Source organism: Apium graveolens, chromosome 4, assembly GCF_009905375.1.
Source record: "Apium graveolens cultivar Ventura chromosome 4, ASM990537v1, whole genome shotgun sequence".
NCBI classification, from domain to species: Eukaryota; Viridiplantae; Streptophyta; class Magnoliopsida; order Apiales; family Apiaceae; genus Apium; species Apium graveolens.
In genome coordinates, this window is record NC_133650.1 from 205,919,539 (window position 1) to 205,938,582 (window position 19,044).

The following is a 19,044-nucleotide window of genomic DNA, read 5'->3' on the forward strand; positions in this document are numbered from 1 at the left end:
AATAACATTGCAAATAACCATGCAGAACTGTTCAACATATCATACACGTAAATCTGTAGAGGTGTTGGAGGAAGAGTAAAACTTTTTTTCTGCTCTGCATCATTCTGGACCGTATTTAGCAATAAGCTTCTATTTACAGCTCACTTTTCCTGTCCAGCTTCTCCTTCTTCTAGTTCAACTTCTGTTTCTATTAAAGTAAAGCCTATGTCAGAACTCAGAAACAAAAATCAGTAATATACTAGGTTATGCATATCACTGATTTATGTCAATATGGCACAAAAAGGAAAAAAACCAGGCAAACTATTATTTTTAAGTAATGAACTGATCAATGAAGGGGATCAAACTGAACCATAACTACTCAATCAAATATAAAAAATGAATAAATTTATAAAGAACTTAGCTCTAGGGGCCACCACAATATGCTTCAAACAGCTGAACTGGTATGTGTTATTTCATTAATCTCCATTCCTGAAATAATAAGTGCAAAACATTTAAATACCAGGGTTTTGGCCTTCCTGATAGTTCAAATTTCATAATTCCCTAGATATGTTACTCTTACTGGTAATTTTGATTTCGATACTTAACTGCCATATCATATTAATGTACAAGCTACCAACAACTTTAAATGCCAATAGCAAGCTAGTATCTCCTCCCTCGCTATGGGTAATACCTGTCGAACAAATATTGCAATTGTTTCCATTTTAGTGATCTCAGCATTATGGCCTTTACAGATATATGTAGAGTAAAGTCACATAGATATCTACAAATAATAATAACAGATTAAAAAGATTTATTAAGTTTTGGAATTAGTTGTAAAACATTACTCCTTACATTCTTGTCATGCCCTGCACCAACTAAAAGCTTCCCCTCTGGAAAAAAATGGCAGCATGTAACTTTGTTTCTGGTCCGTATACAGCCAAATTCTTCAAATGAGAATCTTGAAAATAGGGGTGAAAACATGATAGAGTCAACAGCATTATGCAAAACAGTTCACTTAATAGAAGTATAAAACATATTCAACAAGTATATCATTACCTTTGGAAGACTCAGTTTAGAAAAATTAATAAATTTCACTTGTATTATCCAATTTTATAACACAAACCCCAACATCATAAAGCAACCAACTACTTGAACCTAACAATTGACCAACGTCTATAAAAAGCTTAATTACAATCATTACTCTTATACTTTAAAACAAGCACATTAGAAAACAAAAATAAATCAAATAAAAAACTATAAAACGAAAAATTTACAGAATCTAAATAGATTTATATATATAACAATAATCCTAACCTAAAATTTTGTAGTTTGCAGGTCTCTTAACTAGTCATCGACTAGTACTAGTTATTTTAAAGAGTTAAAGTTCATAAAGTTGTAAGTGTAATTACAGAGTTCTTTAGACTGCAAGATACAAACACATAACATAAAATTTAGAAATCTGCAAAATAGACATGGGAGAGCAGGGAAGAAGGGAGAGAGGGGGCAAAGGTAGTATATTCATATACATATAAAATGAGAGAGAGAAAGAGAGGTAATACCTTAAAGTAGAACCCCAATTCCAATTTAAAACCCTAATTTTGTTTGAAACTCGAATTTGTGAGATTTTATCAATATAAAATTCTAGCTTGAATAATCGATCTCTGAGGCAGTAGTTTAGAATGATTAGATTCGATTCAATTGAATTTGAGAGAGAGATAGCGTGTGAGAGCAGAGAGCGACCGAGAGAGAGACGGAGATTCTGGAAGCTGAGAGAGTGTTTTGACTTGTCTACAAAATTGCCGCTTCTCCAAAAATTTTAAGCCTATTTTAGCCCGCCTGATGAGAGCTAAAGCCCAACATGGCTAATTTCACTTTATTTTTATTTTTTTAATAAATTTTTAAGTTTAAATAGTGTTCAAATTTTTAATTAATAAAAAATTTGAGTTACTATATACTACAGTTTTGAAAATATAACAAAAAGAAAATATTTAATCAATCTTAGCTAATATTAATATTAATGGTTAATTATATTATCAAATTAAATTAATTTTGAAGTCAAATAATTATATATTGTTAATTTTTTGTAAAATGTTACTTTTTTATCCATTAACACCCTATTGTAACATAAGTTTTCACATGTTACAGTATGTAACACTTTAGAACTATAGTAACAAGTTACAAAGGCTATGATAACATTAAAAATACTATGTTGCGGTAGGCTAAGATGAACATAGCTAAGGTAACATAATTTTGTAACATCCATGATTAAACCATTGCGATAGGCCATCTATGGCGTAGTGTTAGGATTATTGGATGATGACAGAGAATGGATAGATTGCTTATCTGAGGCCGCAGTTTGGGCAACAGGAAATGAGTTACACAATCTCTTTGTCACAATGCTCGTCTTTTGCCAAGTTTCCAATGTACCGGAACTTTGGAAAAGTCATTCAACAATACTCTCGGAAGATATGCTTTACTTACAAAGAAAAAGGTTTCAGGTACCTAACCTACATCTAACACAAGAACAAATTGAGTCATATGCACTGGTTGAAATTGAAGGTATTATGCAAAAATTAGGCAAGAGCCTAAAGGATATAGATGGAATGCCACAACCAAATTCTTCACTCACCTGAGATTTATCAAATAGATTGCTGAATGAGGAGCTGGATTATGATCATGTTGCTTTGAAGATCTTGCATGAGAAACCATTAAATGATTTAAATCAATTCCAAAAAGGTGCTTATGACGCAATTTTACACTCAGTTCAGAATGAAGAAGGCAGATTGTTCTTTATCAGTGGTCATGGTGGCACAGGAAAAACATTCTTATGGAATACAATCACTTCTAAATTAAGATCAGAGTCGCTGATAGTCCTTCATGTTGCTACTTCAGGGTTAGCATCGTTGTTACTACCGAATGGTCGGATAACACACTCCCGATTTCGCATCCCATTGGACATAACAGCTGAATCTACATGTGAGATTAAACATGGTACGCAATTAGACAAACTTCTTCAAAAAACTTCTCTTATTATTTGGGATGAGGCACCAATGACCCACAAATATCATTTTGAAGCTCTAGACAAGACCTTAAGAGACTTGCTAAGCACACGGTATGATAATAGTCGATCAAAGCCCTTTGGAGGCCTTACAGTCGTGTGTGGTGGGGATTTTCGCCAGATTCTACCTGTTATCCCGCAAGGTGAACGCGCAGATATTATTGATGCCTCACTAAACTCATCTTACCTTTGGCCTCATTTTGAAATTTTTGAGCTGAAACAAAATATGAGGCTCTACAGGGAAGGGATTGAAGAAATAGAAGCCGAGAAAATAGCATAATTTGATAGATGGCTCTTGCAGATCGGAGATGGTTCCCTATACGAAAATCCAGCACAGGAACTGATAAGAATTCCACCAGAGTTGTGCAGCCCAACAACCGAGAATCCAATGGAAGGCATTGTCGGCGAAGTCTACCCTTCTTTGCTGGAAAATTATAAGGATATTGCATACATAAAAGAATGTGCTATATTGACACCAAAAAATGAAACAGTCCATGAATTGAATGACTTTCTAATGAACATGATACCGGGAGAAGGAAGAACATATCTAAGCTCCGATAGTGTGTGCAATGCGAGTATTAAAGCTGATGATGATTTGTTATACCCCCCAAAATTTTTGAATAGTTTAAGGTTCAGTGGAGTCCCAAACCACGATATATGACTTAAGGAAGGAACCCCCATCATGCTTCTCAGAAACTTAAATCAATCTGCGGGTCTTTGTAATGGCACACGACTAATAGTCACCCGTCTAGGCAAGTGGTCTATTCGAGGAGACATAATTTCTGGAGCAAAAGTTGGTCAAAATGTTACCATTCCGCGAATCATCATGTCTCCGAAAGAATCAAAATGGCCATTTAAACTTAATAGGCGTCAACTACCAGTGGCACCATGTTTCGCAATGACAATTAATAAAAGTCAGGGCCAGTCTTTAAACCGTGTAGGTCTGTACCTTCCTAGCCAGGTATTCACCCATGGACAGGTGTATGTGGCTCTGTCAAGGGTCACTGGAATAGAAGGCTTGATCATTGTCAATGTTGATACTGAGGTGAAGGACCAGGCTCTAATAAAAAACATTGTTTACAAATAGGTCTTCGAGAACATTCAGGCGCCCACACGTGACAGCTGTAAGACATCAGACCATGCTACCTCTTTTGTTAAGCATAAAATATATAACTTATTGCATCTGTGCATTTTTCTGTTATCCATAGTTCAACTATAATGCAAAAAAATTATATCGCATAGCCATAGGTAGCATTTAATATCACACATTGGCTAATAACCAAGGAACATAAAAATAGAATATTTTTAAGAACTCTAAGCAATCTTCACTCGAGATGAATGTTTAACAAATTGGGGTATTGCTCCATTGTGTTATTATTGTTGAACAAGTACTTTCATTCCCGACACTGTTCGCTCCGCTATGTTAAGGCACATCAGAATTTTAAAAAAAATCTCTATACCATGGCACTACTGGTGGAATATCTTAGTGAGATGCATGAATTTAAATATTTTGTAGTGTTTCCCAATTTACTTGGTGTATCTACACACTGGAAACAATAAATATGTGCTTATCCAAAAAATTAAATCCACCTAAAATTTTAAACCTAACTTCAAATGTTGTAAATTTATAGAATTAAGCCTAAGATTCTTAAGATGATCCATAAATGATTCTCTTTAATTCATTCTCTATTTTATTCTCAGCCCAACACATTGGCATATTCGGGCTGCAGGTGGAAAGCACAGCAGAATAGGTGTTCCATCCAGCAACTTGCTCAGCCCCTGCAAAAAAGGTTATAAATTCTAGGATGTTAAATCATTTAAATTTGTACTGAGATATCAATCTTCCACTTGCATCATACTGCACTCCCCCCGTAGGAATTATCATGTTTATATTTTCTTCAAAGTGCCAAACATGCTCTCATTCATGTTGCTAACCACACAACCAACATGCATTCATTCTGTTATTTTTATCGGTGTAAATTTTTTGCTTCAGAATTTTTTTCCCCATTGTTGATCAACACTTTTCCTCATTATAGGCATGTTTCATATATTAGCTCTACTGTCTCTTTTTTAAAGGAGATATGTAAATTCTGGGAAAATTTTGTTTGGATCAAAACTTTGGGTTACTCAAAGTTTGAATCCGCATATGAAATTTAGATAAAAGGGAGTTACGAGAAGCTGGCATGGGATATTAGACCTCTCCTATATTTGTACCAAAATTCTTTTATGTCTATTTAATTTCAAACCTTTCAGGTTCATATTGTTCTAGATAATCTGTGTTTTATAAAAAATGCAATGAAATATATTTTTTGCTAAGAGTGATGATTAGCAGATCTATTAGCCTAGTAGGCGGAGTTTAATCAAACGTTATTATTCATTTTGTGGTTCTTTGCACTTAGTGACTTTATCTTCTTTTAGGCCTTTGCAATGACCTTTACTCCTGCATCTGTAAAAATTAAGTTTGTGGATTCTTGAGTTCTGCACTATTACTAAATTGGCATGTTTGTGCTATATAATTAACCAACTAAATATTAGGGCACTACATTCCTTTTTATTTATACGAAAGGGGGGTTGTACGTTGACCTGGCAATTCGTTCGTGTCGTATACTTTTGTGTCGTGTATTTTCGTGTTTCGTGTACTTGAAGGCCAAACATAAAACTGACATATTTAGCGTTCATGTACATTCATGTTCGTGTACTTTCGTTTCGTGTCGTTTCGTTTCGTGTATGTGGTGTTAATTGAATATTAATATATATTAAATTTAATATTTGATAGGGATAAATAAATCCTGATTGTATAATTAAATTACATTAATTGTACATGGTATGGGTTGCTAGGCCCAATAAGAAGATGTATGACATTCAGACCAGAAAGGTTAACATATCGATCAGGCCTGATGGGGCAGATCAGGCCTAATGGAACAAAGAAGGCCCAAAAACCCTGATTATTTATTAATTTCGTAATTAATAAATAAGGGAGAAAAACAGATATTAAGATAAGTCCTAGTGAGGATACAAATCCTTGTAGATTGGCCTCCAAGGAACCTCATGGGATAAGGAATCAGCTTCCTACTCTTTAGGACTCCTAAGTCTATCCAAAATCAGAGGCTTGACCACCAATTCTCCTATACCAAGTCCAATTCAAGGACTCTCAACATCTATATAAGGGGTCTCACCCCACAGATCAGAACTACGTTTTTTGACTTGATCCTTGGCAATCAGCAAGGTACGTAGGCATCTTGTAAGGCAGATTGAGTCACGAAACACAAGAGCAGTCAAATCGAGCCTCGAAGCTCACGTTCCTTATTATTAGATACAGCAATTATATATATTAGTTTTTATCCATAAAATTTGGCGCCGTCTGTGGGAAAGTACAACGACAACTATGGCAAGAACACGGAGAACAATTAGAGCTCTGGAGGAAGGAACACCATCAGGGATAACCCAGGTGATCTCGTCAACCGTGGAGATTCCTCCCCACTCAACTTATGCATCTACTCAAGGGGAAGCCCAGATAGGGGCAACTCAACCTCAGCCACAAGGGACGACTCCCCTGAATATTCAAGGTACGAATCCTCAAGTTCAACAAGTACATGTACCTGTGACTTCTCGACCCGTCGGGTATGAATATTCAACTGTTGTTACTACTAACCCCCCTTATGGGATGCCCCTTTACCCCGAGGTTGGAGGAAGTGGACATGCTAGGCAAAGTGAAGCACGAGGGCAATCACCCCCCTATATAAGAAGTTTGGCTCCTATCCCCGAGGATCGGGAATTTTCTGGTCCTTACACTGATGAAAGAGACTCCGAATCTTCAGATGATGAAGTGGCCCCAAGAAGGAGGCGTCCTGGCAAGGAGCCAATGGCTGATAGAAGGCAACGCCCTCAAAGCACCCAAGGGGCGAATCCCGAAGAAGTGCAGGAGAGGATCAGGGCTCATGAGGCTGAGATCCAAAGGCTGAGGCGGGACTTGGAAGCTCACCAGGCCACCAGACCCCAGATACCTCCTACGGGGAGAAATCCTCCTCCTGTCATAGACCTGGATGGTCCGGTGCGAAGAAGGGCTGTCATCCCAAGAACTGATCCTAGCAATCTCCTTCCCCTTGGAGATCCTGATGATCCAACTACACCTTTCACAGAGGAGATAATGAATGCTCATATCTCAAGAAAATTCAAGATGCCCACTATCAAAGCCTATGATCGCACGGGAGACCCCGCTAATCATGTTAGGACATTCTCTAATGCACTGTTGCTGCAACCCGTGAATGATGCTATAAAGTGTCGGGCCTTCCCTTAAACCCTGTCAGGTATGGCTCAAAGATGGTACAGCCGCTTGCCCCCAAACTCTATTGGATCGTTCAGAGAGTTAAGCCAGGCTTTTATTAAGCAGTTCATTAGTGGGAGAGTCCATGAGAAAAGTTCAGCATCTCTTATGAGTATTGTTCAGGGAGCTAAGGAGCCTTTGAGAGATTACCTGAATCGTTTTATAAAGGAGGCTTTAAAAGTCCTAGACCTTGATGATAAGGTAGCCATGATAGCACTGCAACAAGGAACTAGGGATGAGTTTTTCAAGATGTCCTTGGCCAAACGTCCCCCTGAAAGCATGTTGCAGCTCCAAGAGAGGGCAGGGAAGTATATCAAGGTTGAAGAGAGCATGAGGAAGACAGTAGTAAGTAATGAGCCCACTGGAGGCAAGAAGTGAAAAACTGATCTGGAGTATATCGCTAAGGACAAGTATCCTAGAACCGAACAAAATCCTGATTCAACCCCCAAGAAGGGAGGACCTGGGCAAAAGTTCACCGAATACGCTAAGCTGAATGCTCCTAGAAGCCAGATCTTGATGGAGATCGAGAAAGATCGAGATGTTCGTTGGCCTAAGCCCTTGAAGGCTGATCCAGCCAAGCTGGATAAGAGCAAATATTGCAGATTCCACAAAGATATTGGCCATGACACCGATGAGTGCAGGCAATTGAAGGACGAAATTGAGTTTTTGATTCGAAAAGGAAGATTGAACAAGTATACTGGAGAAGGAGGGGAAAGGAATAATAATGGAAGGAAGAACTTTGAAGATCGTAGGAGGGACCAAGATGATCAGGGGCGGAATCTCCAACCTAGAGGGCCGTTTTAAATGCAATTTTTGGAGGTCCGCGACCTCGAGGGCCTGTGATAAACACGATCTTTGGAGGTCCAACTGCTGCTGGATTTTCCAAAAATTCCAGAAAGGCATATACTAAAGAGGTTATACATATTGTGGGAGAAACCCCGAAGAGGGCCAGGACAGAAGTAACATTGGCTTTTGATGATTCTGACCTGGAGGGTGTAAAGTTTCCTCATGACGACCCGCTGGTCATAACACCAATAATAGGAAATAGCCCGATTAAGAGGGTCCTTGTGGATAATGGTGCTTCTGTGGATATATTGCTCCATGACGCCTTTCTAAGGATGGGGTATAACGATTCCCAGTTGACACTAACCGACATGCCGATATATGGATTTGCTGGAGTAGAATGTCCTGTGGAAGGGATTATCAAATTGCCAACCACCATAGGTACGGAACCAAGACAAGCAACGCATATGTTGGATTTTGTGGTGGTAAAGGCTAGTTCAACTTATAATGCTATCATGGGGAGAACAGGGATACATGCCTTTAAGGCAGTCCCCTCTTCCTACCATTCAGTTATGAAGTTTCCCACCCGAAACGAGATTGGAGAAGAGAGAGGAGATCAAAAATGGCTAGAAGCTGTTATGTGGCCTCTTTGAGGGTAGATGGAGTCGGGGGGCAGGTTCTTCCTATTAAAGATATGGATGTCCGAGAAAATGACGAGAAGAGAGGAAAGCCAGCAGAAGAATTGGTTTCGGTTCCTTTAGACCCCGAGAATCCTGAGAGGGTGACTTTCATTGGAGCCACGTTAGAGGAGCCCTTTAGAGGGAAATTAGTGAAATTTTTGGAAGAAAATAGTGATGTGTTTGCATGGTCAGCAGCTGATATGCCAGGCATAGACCCAGAGTTGATTACTCACATGTTAAACGTGGATCCAAGCCGGAATACAGTAAAACAAAAGAAAAGAAATTTTTCCCCAGAAAGACAAGAGGCTATAAAAGAAGAAGTAGAAAAGCTCTTAGAGGCTGGTTTCATTGAGGAGATCCAATTTCCGGAGTGCTTAGCAAATCCTGTAATGGTGAGGAAGGCTAATTGAAAGTGGAGGATGTGTATAGACTTTACTGATCTGAATGATGCATGCCCTAAAGACTGTTTTCCACTGCCAAGAATTGATACTTTGATTGATGCCACTGCTGGACATGAGATGCTGAGTTTCATGGATGGATTTAGCGGATACAACCAGATCAAAATGCATAAGGATGACATTCCAAAGGTATCATTCATCACTGACTTTGGTGTTTATTGTTATCTTGTTATGGCGTTTGGTCTCAAGAATGCAGGAGCCACCTATCAAAGGTTGGTGAATAAAATTTTTAAGGATCTTATTGGTAAGACTATGGAAGTCTATGTTGATGACATGTTAGTCAAGAGTCTAGCAAAGACTGATCATATAACCCATTTGAGGGAAGCTTTTGAGGTCCTGAGGTACCACAAGATGATGTTAAATCCTACAAAATGTGCTTTCGGAGTAGGATCTGGAAAATTCTTGGGATGGATGGTCTCAAAGAGGGGAATTGAGTCTAACCCCGATAAAATAAAGGCGATCCTGGACATGGAACCACCAAAAACTTTCAAGGATGTTCAGAAGCTCACAGGAAGGGTTGCTGCGCTAGGACGATTCATCTCCAAGTCGGGAGACAAGTGCTTGTCATTCTTCAAGTCACTAAAGAACATCAAAGACTTTGTATGGAGTGAGGAAAACCAGAAGGCATTTGAAGAGTTAAAGAAGTATATGGCCCAGGCCCCGTTGTTGGCCAAGCCAGTTCTGAGGGAAGTTTTATTCTTGTACTTGGCTGTTTCAGAGAGCGCCTTGAGCGCGGTGTTGGTTAAGGAGGAGCTGAAAGTCCAGAAACCCGTAAACTATGTCAGCAAAATTTTGCATGGTGCTGAGTTGAATTATTCAACTATTGAGAAATTCGCTTTAGCCTTGGTAATGGCTTCGAGAAAGCTGCGTCCTTATTTTCAGGCTCACCAGATTGAGGTGCTAACAAATCAGCCCCTGAGAAATATCATTCACAGTCCCAAGGCAAGTGGGAGATTGATTAAGTGGGCAATAGAGCTGGGAGAGTTCGATCTCAAGTATAAGCCACGTACGGCAATAAAAGCCCAGGCACTAGCTGACTTCGTGGTGGAATGTACCATACCCAACCAAGAAGTCGGGGGGCAGGAAGATGCCGTACATCAAGACAAGGGAGTCGATAATGGGGGCAAAGAGAAGGATGATAAAGAATTTTGGGTTCTCCATTTTGATGGAGCATCAAAAACAAACTCCAGTGGAGCAGGATTGGTTTTGCAAAGCCCTGATGGGTTCTTAATTGAGTATGCTATGAAGCTAGACTTCCCAACCACAAATAATGAGGCAGAATATGAATCCCTGATAGCTGGCCTTGGTCTAGCTGGGACACTTAGAGTCAAAAATTTAAAGGTCCGTGGAGACTCGAAGCTGATCATATCCCAGGTAAAGGGAGAATTTGCGGCAATGGATGATACGATGGCTAAGTATGTCCGCCTAGTAAGGGCTGTGATGACCCAATTTAATGAATGCCATGTTGAACACATTCCAAGGGAAGAAAATGCTAAGGCAGATGCGCTATCAAAGTTTGCTTCATCTGAGATAGAAGAAAGTTCAGGAAGTGTGTACTTCCGTGTTTTGAAGACACGAAGCATAGATGTTAAGCTTGTGGCTCCCATAGGCCTGGGGACGTCATGGATTGATCCCATCAAGGCTCACATTCAAAACGGTTGGCTTCCAAGTGATGCAACTGAAGCACGAAAATTAACTGTTCGAGCACTAAGGTACTCTTTGATAGATGGGATTCTTTATAAAAGATCTTTCGTGGTTCCTTACTTGAGGTGTCTCAGGCCCGATGAGGCACGCTTGGCTCTTGAAAAGTGCATGAAGGTATTTGTGGACAACACTTGGGGGCAGGGCCTTGGCTCATAAGATAACTCGTCTAGGCTTTTATTGGCCAGAAATGATGGTTGATGCCAAAGAATATGTGAAGAAGTGTGACCACTGTCAGAAGCATGCACCTGTTGTTAGACAACCTCCCGAGATGCTGACATCTATCAACTCACCCATTCCCTTTGCTATATGGGGGATGGATATCCTGGGGCCTTTCCCTATGGCCACGGCACAAAGGAAGTTCCTGATTGTAGCCATTGATTATTTCACTAAGTGGATTGAAGCCAAAGCCTTGGCCAAAATCATAACTAAACAAGTTGCACAATTCCTGTGGGAAAACATTATGTGCCGATATGGAATTCCCCGTGTCCTAGTCACCGGCAATGGAACGCAGTTTAACAACGAGGAATTCAAGAAGTATTGTGAAGAAAATGAAATTGAGTTACGGTTTACCTCCGTGGCTCACCCAGAAGCCAATAGGCAAGCAGAAGTAGCAAATCGAATAATCCTGGATGGACTAAAGAAGAGGATCGAGAAGTCAATAAATAATTGGGTGGATGAGATACTTCCCATATTGTGGGCCTATAGGACTACTTGTAGAGTCACGACAGGAGCAACTCCCTTCATGTTGGCGTATGGGGCAGAAGCAGTAGTTCCAGTGGAGATATCACATTCCTCTCCAAGGATTCAGGCTTTCAATACTGAGGAAAATGAGGAAGGACAAAGGTTGGCTCTAGACTTAATCGATGAAGTGCGAGATGAAGCACATGCAAAGATAGTAGAGTATCAGAAGAAGGCTTCATTCTACTACAACTTAAGGGTTAAAGAATTGTTCTTTAAACAAGGTGACCTAGTCTTGAGGAAGATAGAAGCTTCTGGGGTAGGATAGAAAGGGAAACTTGCCCCAAATTGGGAAGGGCCATACAAAGTCAAGAGCGTTCAGGGTAGAGGAACCTACAAGCTGGAGACTATGGATGGTTTTGAAGTCCCGAGAACCTGGCACGCACAAAACCTGAAGGTTTACTACGTGTAAGATAGTCGAAGTACGATTCTCACTTGTCATTGTGACAAGTAGGTTGAAAAGCACCTTGAAGCTTTGCTTGCTTAGGATTTATATGTTTTAGTTTTACTACGAAGTTTATTAAGACTTGTGAAAGGGATGAGTCCTAGACAATTTTATGAAATTCATGAGTTCTTCAAAGTATGTTTGTGGCCTAACAAATAAAAACCTAATGCATGGATGCAAGCATAAAAGGTGATAAATAAAATAGATCTGATAGATATTACAAGAGTTCGATAAATAAAGTCTCGAAAATAGGATAAAAAAAATAGAGAAAAAAAAAGCAAGCCACGCAGGGCTGAAAAAGCTCTAAGGAGCTGAAGTACCCTCGGCGTCCATATCATCATCCTCTCCGCTCTCGCTGGATGTCTCTGTCGTCTCGGAGGAGGAGGAAGAGCTATCGTCCTCAGCAGGTCTGGAAGAAGACTCGGGATGAGGAAGGAATGGATCCTGAGGAACATGATCCGAGACAACTACTCGGGTACGAAACCTCTGTAGCAAAGCCTCGTCATCAGGGCAGACATAGTCCGCCGGGTTAATATCAGGCGTTAGACTCTGCGAGTTCTTCCTCCTTGCGCTTGAGCTACTTCTCCAAGGTAGCATACTTCTTCTGTTGCCTCCTGAGGGCATAATCGGCCTTATCAGAAGCCCGCTTCCATGACTCGGCTTGCCTCACAGCACCTTGAAAATAGGTGTTAGACTGAAACAAAGCAATCAACAAAGTATAAGGTAAGAAAATGCTACAAGAATGAAAGATAAATTCAAAAGAGAGAAGGCATACCGAAGCCAGAGACTGGGCTCCCATAAGTTTAATCCTCTCAAGGTCAGGGGTGGCCACCACGTCAGTAAAGTCCTTGGGAGTCACGCTATGGTAAGACCAATCCCAAGCATGCTTCATGGAACCAACCACGGTATCCCCTCGGCGGAATCCCCAGAGAGGCTGAAAGGCACCGGTAGCAGCAGCAGTAGGGGCAGCAGCAGTGATAGGAGCATTATGGCCCTCAGCTCCTTCATTCGAAGCCTCCCCCATAGGCTCCTTGTGCTTTCTTAAGAAGATAGGCTCTGTCGCCTTTCCCCGGGTGTCTAGGCCTGCGAGCCGAGCTTTCTTCATCCTAGCTATCTCTTCAACCAGGGGAACATTGTCCTCGTTAATCTCCTTAGCAGCTGCGAAACAAAGCAAAAGACAAAATAAGTGATGTTAATAATGCATGAAATGAAATAAAGTTGAGAAGGGAAGAAAAATACCCTATTGAGAAACAGAGTATAGTCCCATGAGAATGAGGGAGAACTCCTCTAGAAGAGTCCAGCTGGTGGTAGTGCCATCATCCTGAGTAAGACCATTATAAATAATAGTTTCCTCAGGAGTTAAGTGAATGGATTTAGGCTACCATCACTGACCTTCCCGAAGGAAGATCGGAAAAGTGTGCTCCAGTCACCATTCTCCCAACGTAACCCAACGAAACTATTCCTCCAATTTTGATTGTTATCAGGAATAGAGGCGCTGTTAAAGATATGTTTACTTTTGGGCCTTTGCTTGACATAAACCCAGCCACAAATACTGGACGAGCTATTATAGCACTGAAAGACCTTCCTAAAGACAGCTACAGAAAGAGGAAAGCCCTCCCTAAGGCAGCAGACCATAAAACATAAAATGTTCCTCCAGGCGTTTTTCCTCCAGGCGTTTGGAGGAAGCTGACACGGGTTGATTTGTAAATCAGCTAAAAGATGAGGAATAAAAGGGTGGAAAGGAAACCTAAGCCCAGCATTAAGGGCATCTGTGTAAATAAAAAGAGTGTCGGGTCTCCAATGGCAAGTACGGTCACCATCAGAGACTGGAACTAATCTAAGAGGAGGAAGGACGTTATAACGTGCATTTAGTTTATCGAAATATATATTGTACCAAGTATTGCAATGATTAAAAGAATCAAGATGTGCAGTAGAGGGATATTCATCCCCCCTAGTGTTAATCATATCGATTAAAGACATATACGAAGAACGGATCTCGATATCCTTACCTCATTTCGAAGCCGAGGCTATCTTTGCCGCCCTCTCGGAACTCTTGTCAGCCATTAATGAGCTGAAAAAAGCCTGAAGCTGGAAAACTAAGGGAAGGGATTTGAGAAAGGAAATGCTAGAAGCTAAGGGAAGAAAGGAAGGGGAGAAAGTTTGAGATGAAATGAAGAGTGAAGAGTGAAGAGTGTGAAGTGAATGCACACTCCCCCACCTATATATAGGAAAAAAAGTGGATAATGGGCCTTAAAAAGCCCATTTGGGCCCAAAAGCTAGAAGGTTCTGGAATTATCCAGGAAGTTCCTGGAAAATTCAAGAGAAAAAAAATTGAGTTTTTGAAGAATCTGGAAGAATAAAAAAAAAACACAGATGAATAAATAGGCCTAAGTATGGGCCCAATAAAAACAAAAGCCCAGAAAAGGGGCCAGATAATTGAGATTAAAAGCCCATAAGCCAAAATCCAGTCAGAACAGGCCAAAAGAAAAAAGGCCCGGAAAAAGGGCCCAAAAAAAAGACCAAGATTAAGGCCTGAATACTTTCCTAAATACAAGCCTAGAAAAAGGCCCAGCTAAGTGAAGATGGCCCAAAAACAAAGCCCAGGGAAAAGTGGATAAAAAGATCAGAAACCTGACCCAATTCGACCAGGAATCATGAGAAAATCCTGATCAAAATGCTTAAGGTCGAATAGGCTTCGACCAAGGATAAAACGATGGCTAATTCGGTCAAGAAACAAATTCATTCGACCAGAATGCCAGAATAAATTCTGGTCGAAATTGCTTCGATCAGGGCTCAAAATGATGGCTAATTCGGTCAAGGCAAGGAGTTCTGACCCAAAATCCTGACTGAAAATTCCCTGCTCGAAAAAAAAAAAAGGAAAAAATCCTGGCCGAAATTCGACCAGGATTCCTGATCGAAAGCATCCTGCCCGAAACCCTGTCGACCAGGGCAATCTGAAGATTAATTCAACCAGGATCCTGGTCGAAATCTGTATAAAAAAAAAGAGAAAAAGAAAAAAGAAAAAGGGGCAGAAATTAAGGGAAAAATCCAGAAAATTAAAGATAAATCCCAGAAAATTAAGGAAAAAATCCAGGAAATTAAGGATAAATCCCAGAAAATTACGGAAAAATCCAGAAATTAAGGGAAAATCCAGAAAATTAGGGAAAAGTTCCTGGAAATTAAGATAATTCCTGAATTAAAGGAAAAATCATTGTAAATATGTAGGTCGCTCCACAGTTTACGCAAAAACGAAACCCTGTAAGGGAATGAATAGACTTAACTTCTGCGAAACCTAATCAATGTTTCCCAAAAGTTGGGGGGCAAATGATAGGGAAAAATAAATCCTAATTGTATAATTAAATTATATTAATTGTACAAGGTATGGGCTGCTAGGCCCAATAAGCAGATGTATGACATTCAGACCAGAAAGGTTAACATATCGATCAGGCTTGATGGGCCAGATCAGGCCTAATGGAACAAAGAAGGCCCAAAAACCCTGATTATTTATTAATTTCGTAATTAATAAATAAGGGAGAAAAACAACTATTAAGATAAGTCCTAGTGAGGATACAAATCCTTGTAGATTGGCCTCCAAGGAACCTCATGGGATAAGGAATCAGCTTCCTACTCTTTTGGACTCCTAAGTCTATCCAAAATCAGAGGCTTGACCACCAAGTCTCCTATACCAAGTCCAATTCAAGGACTCCCAACATCTATATAAGGGGTCTCACCCCACAGATCAGAACTACGTTTTTGACTTGATCAATGGCAATCAGCAAGGTACGTAGACATCTTGTAAGGCAGATTGAGTCACGAAACACAAGAGCAGTCAAATCGAGCCTCGAAGCTCATGTTCCTTATTATTAGATACAACAATTATATATATTAGTTTTAATCCATAACAATATTAATATAAATTAAAATATAAAATTTTTAGGTAAAAAAATTTATAAAATATATGAAATATATATATTTAGATCTCATATCTATACAATATAATGAAATCAAATAATATTTTAAAAATAAATATGCATACATTTATTATAATTCTACATATATTCATAAAAAATATTAAAATTTAATTATAACATTTATTTATGTCGTATACTTCATGTCGTGTCGTGTACTTGAAGGTTAAACACAAAACCGGCACTAAATCTTGACCGTGTACTTTCGTGTTCGTGTACTTTCGTGTCGTGTACTAAAAATGCAAACACAAACACTAAATTTTTGTGTCGTTTCGTGTCGTGTAAGTCGTGTCGTGTCCAAAATTCCCGGGTCTAGTTGTAACTAGAGGCCTTGAAAATTCTTAAGCAAGTGATTGCTTATGAACCCCCATCTCAGTTTCTGTATAGCAAGGTATGCTTGTAGGCCAGGCTTTTAGTGGAAGCTGGCTTCGGCAAAAATGAAAAATCAAAAAAAACTTTGAGATGCTTTTTTCAACTACTACTGTGAGTGCAAGCAATGTAAAAAGAGTTATGTATATGTGTCATGAGGAGGTACCTTAAATTTCTCAAAAAGACAAGCTTCCTCGGTTGGTTATCTCAAATTCTTGGTGAAGCCCCGTTTGCTGAACACCTCCTCACACTGCGCCACAACTGTATATTATATGAATGTCAACAAGCGTATTAATTTGAAAAAACCCAGGGTTTCGCTTCAATTGAATGTGATTCATTATGTTAATTGTCTAAATTTTCATTTTTAAGTCTTTTATTCATTAATCTTGAGCCTGGTCTACCAGACTATCATCAGTTTGCATTCCATTTGGCCCCGGTCATACTTTATTATTTTCATTGTTTATCATAGAAGTGAAATCAATGTTTCACAATGTGCAATATACTTATCCAATTAGGTATAGCAGATTAGCAGTTCTTTAAATTACAAGGGAATTTCATTTGGAATCCCAATCTACACTAGAAGTGTTTAATAGTAGCCTGCTGCAAAATTTGTTATATTTTAGTGGTATATTAATCATTACAGAAGTGAATCTCACACTGCAGCAATATGAAACATGTATTAGTAGGATTTAGGTTCTTGAGTGAATTTATTGAGAACCTAGATATTGTTCTATGTGAATGATGGAGTTATGTGGACCTCATTAAAATTTTAAATTTGTAATTTTGAATACTTTGTTTTTGCTGAAATAACAAAGCTGCTACATATTCTGTTATTCTATTGGGTCTGTCAAAATGAATAAATAAAATTTCTGATTTTTTATACTATTTTTTATTTTTGGCTGGAAAATAGCGTGATAATATTTTAATTTTTTTGTTATTTTCTTGAAAGATTCTTCAGCGCGAAGCGCGGTATTTTCAACTAGTTAACTAATAAAACTAGATCAAAATTCAAAAGCATCACTCACATGATAAAACTAGACGCTCTCATTTCAGGCTAAGCTATTAAACTTAGAAATCTCAATTAAAATTCATATCAAACACAACTTATAGATAACTAACAACATCAAACCCATTTCAAAAAAAAAGATATAAATAAATTATCCCCATCTCACTATTGCTGTTACACAAACATTGGTATACATAACTAGAACTTGATATACATAACCACAAAATAACAAGACAACTTACTTATTATTCAATTTATTAATTTCACCTATATTAAATCATTTTTTCACATCACTACTTGAAAAATGAAAGCATTTGTTGTCACAAAATGAATCTGAAAAAACTCAACCTTTCAACAACACATAGCAATGAGATTTAATTCTTACTAAATTCATCAAAAATTTACAAAAGATATGTTAAGTGTGAGTAACACACGTAAACTATGCAGAGGGGGTGAATGGATAATTTCAAAATTATGAAGAACTTTTCCAAAAACTGTTTGCTTTTTTGTGTGTATGCTTGAATACGGAAATGTAAAAACAAGAACACATAGAATAACTCAATCTACTTTATAAAAAGTAAATCGAGCACTACAGCTCCAGAATAAAAATTTTGGTTTCAAAACAAACAAGTGATTGTTTCTTGTTTTCTTACGGAGAAAGAAAAGATGATTCTGTACGTATTCTTTTTCGCACTTATGGCTAATGAGAATGTGCATGATATATAATGCCTATACAAAACTAGTGTACATTCCCATTTTACACAATTACCCTTGAACTGCAATGACGGCTCCAACAAACTACGCAGAGAATACACTGTGCAGGTGAGGACCCCCACTAGCCTTTTATTTTTCGTTTCAACTTCTCCAAGTTGAGTAGGTTTGCCATCTGTTATTGGACCACAGCCCAGTACGGATACTCCCAGTATTTGTCTTCACTTTCTTTCTGTCTTGTACCTTCATTTATCTTGCTGTTAAATGTTTAACTGTTGATATCGTAAACTCCAGTATTCCCTCTTCCCCACACATGTCAACATAGCTCTTTCAAACTTTAATGTATGAAGACTTTGATGTACAACAATGTAAGAGACTTTGATGTACAACTATGTAAGAGACTTTGCCGTAAAGTTATGTGGAGTACTTTGCGGTATGGCTGAGAGAAGTATGCGCTATAGCACAAACTCACTTCACGGACTAAGCATTTGGACTTTGTGATCTCAACACTCTACGGTATTAGATTTGAGGACTTCACGACATCCATCATTCTGACTTCTCAACATGGGGACTTAGAAATATTTCTGCACCTTATTTCTTCAAAGCAATTCACCCTGCTGCATGAACAATTTGAACTTCTTCCAGGATGAATACCTTTAGATCCTATATACAATCTATTTGCTAGAAACTTTCTAAGCTGATTATTAACTTGAGCAATCAGAATAAACCTATCTACATGATAACAAAACAAGTACATTTGGAGACCTATACTATATTCCAGTGATAAATCTCACTAGTCAATGTAAGTGATAAATTATCTA

At 38.8% G+C, this 19,044-nt stretch overlaps 2 protein-coding genes across 2 annotated transcripts; both read left to right on the forward strand.

Annotated features, from left to right (window-relative positions):
- Positions 1 to 2,349: 2,349 nt before the first annotated feature.
- On the forward strand, positions 2,350 to 3,317 carry LOC141719318 (uncharacterized). The gene is made up of 2 exons (XM_074521689.1): positions 2,350 to 2,477; positions 2,627 to 3,317. The coding sequence occupies exons 1-2, from the start codon at positions 2,350 to 2,352 to the stop codon at positions 3,315 to 3,317; spliced, it is 819 nt and encodes a 272-aa protein (XP_074377790.1).
- A 402-nt stretch (positions 3,318 to 3,719) lies between these two features.
- Positions 3,720 to 4,124, forward strand: LOC141719319 (uncharacterized). The gene has a single exon (XM_074521690.1). The coding sequence runs from the start codon at positions 3,720 to 3,722 to the stop codon at positions 4,122 to 4,124; it is 405 nt and encodes a 134-aa protein (XP_074377791.1).
- Positions 4,125 to 19,044: the final 14,920 nt, after the last annotated feature.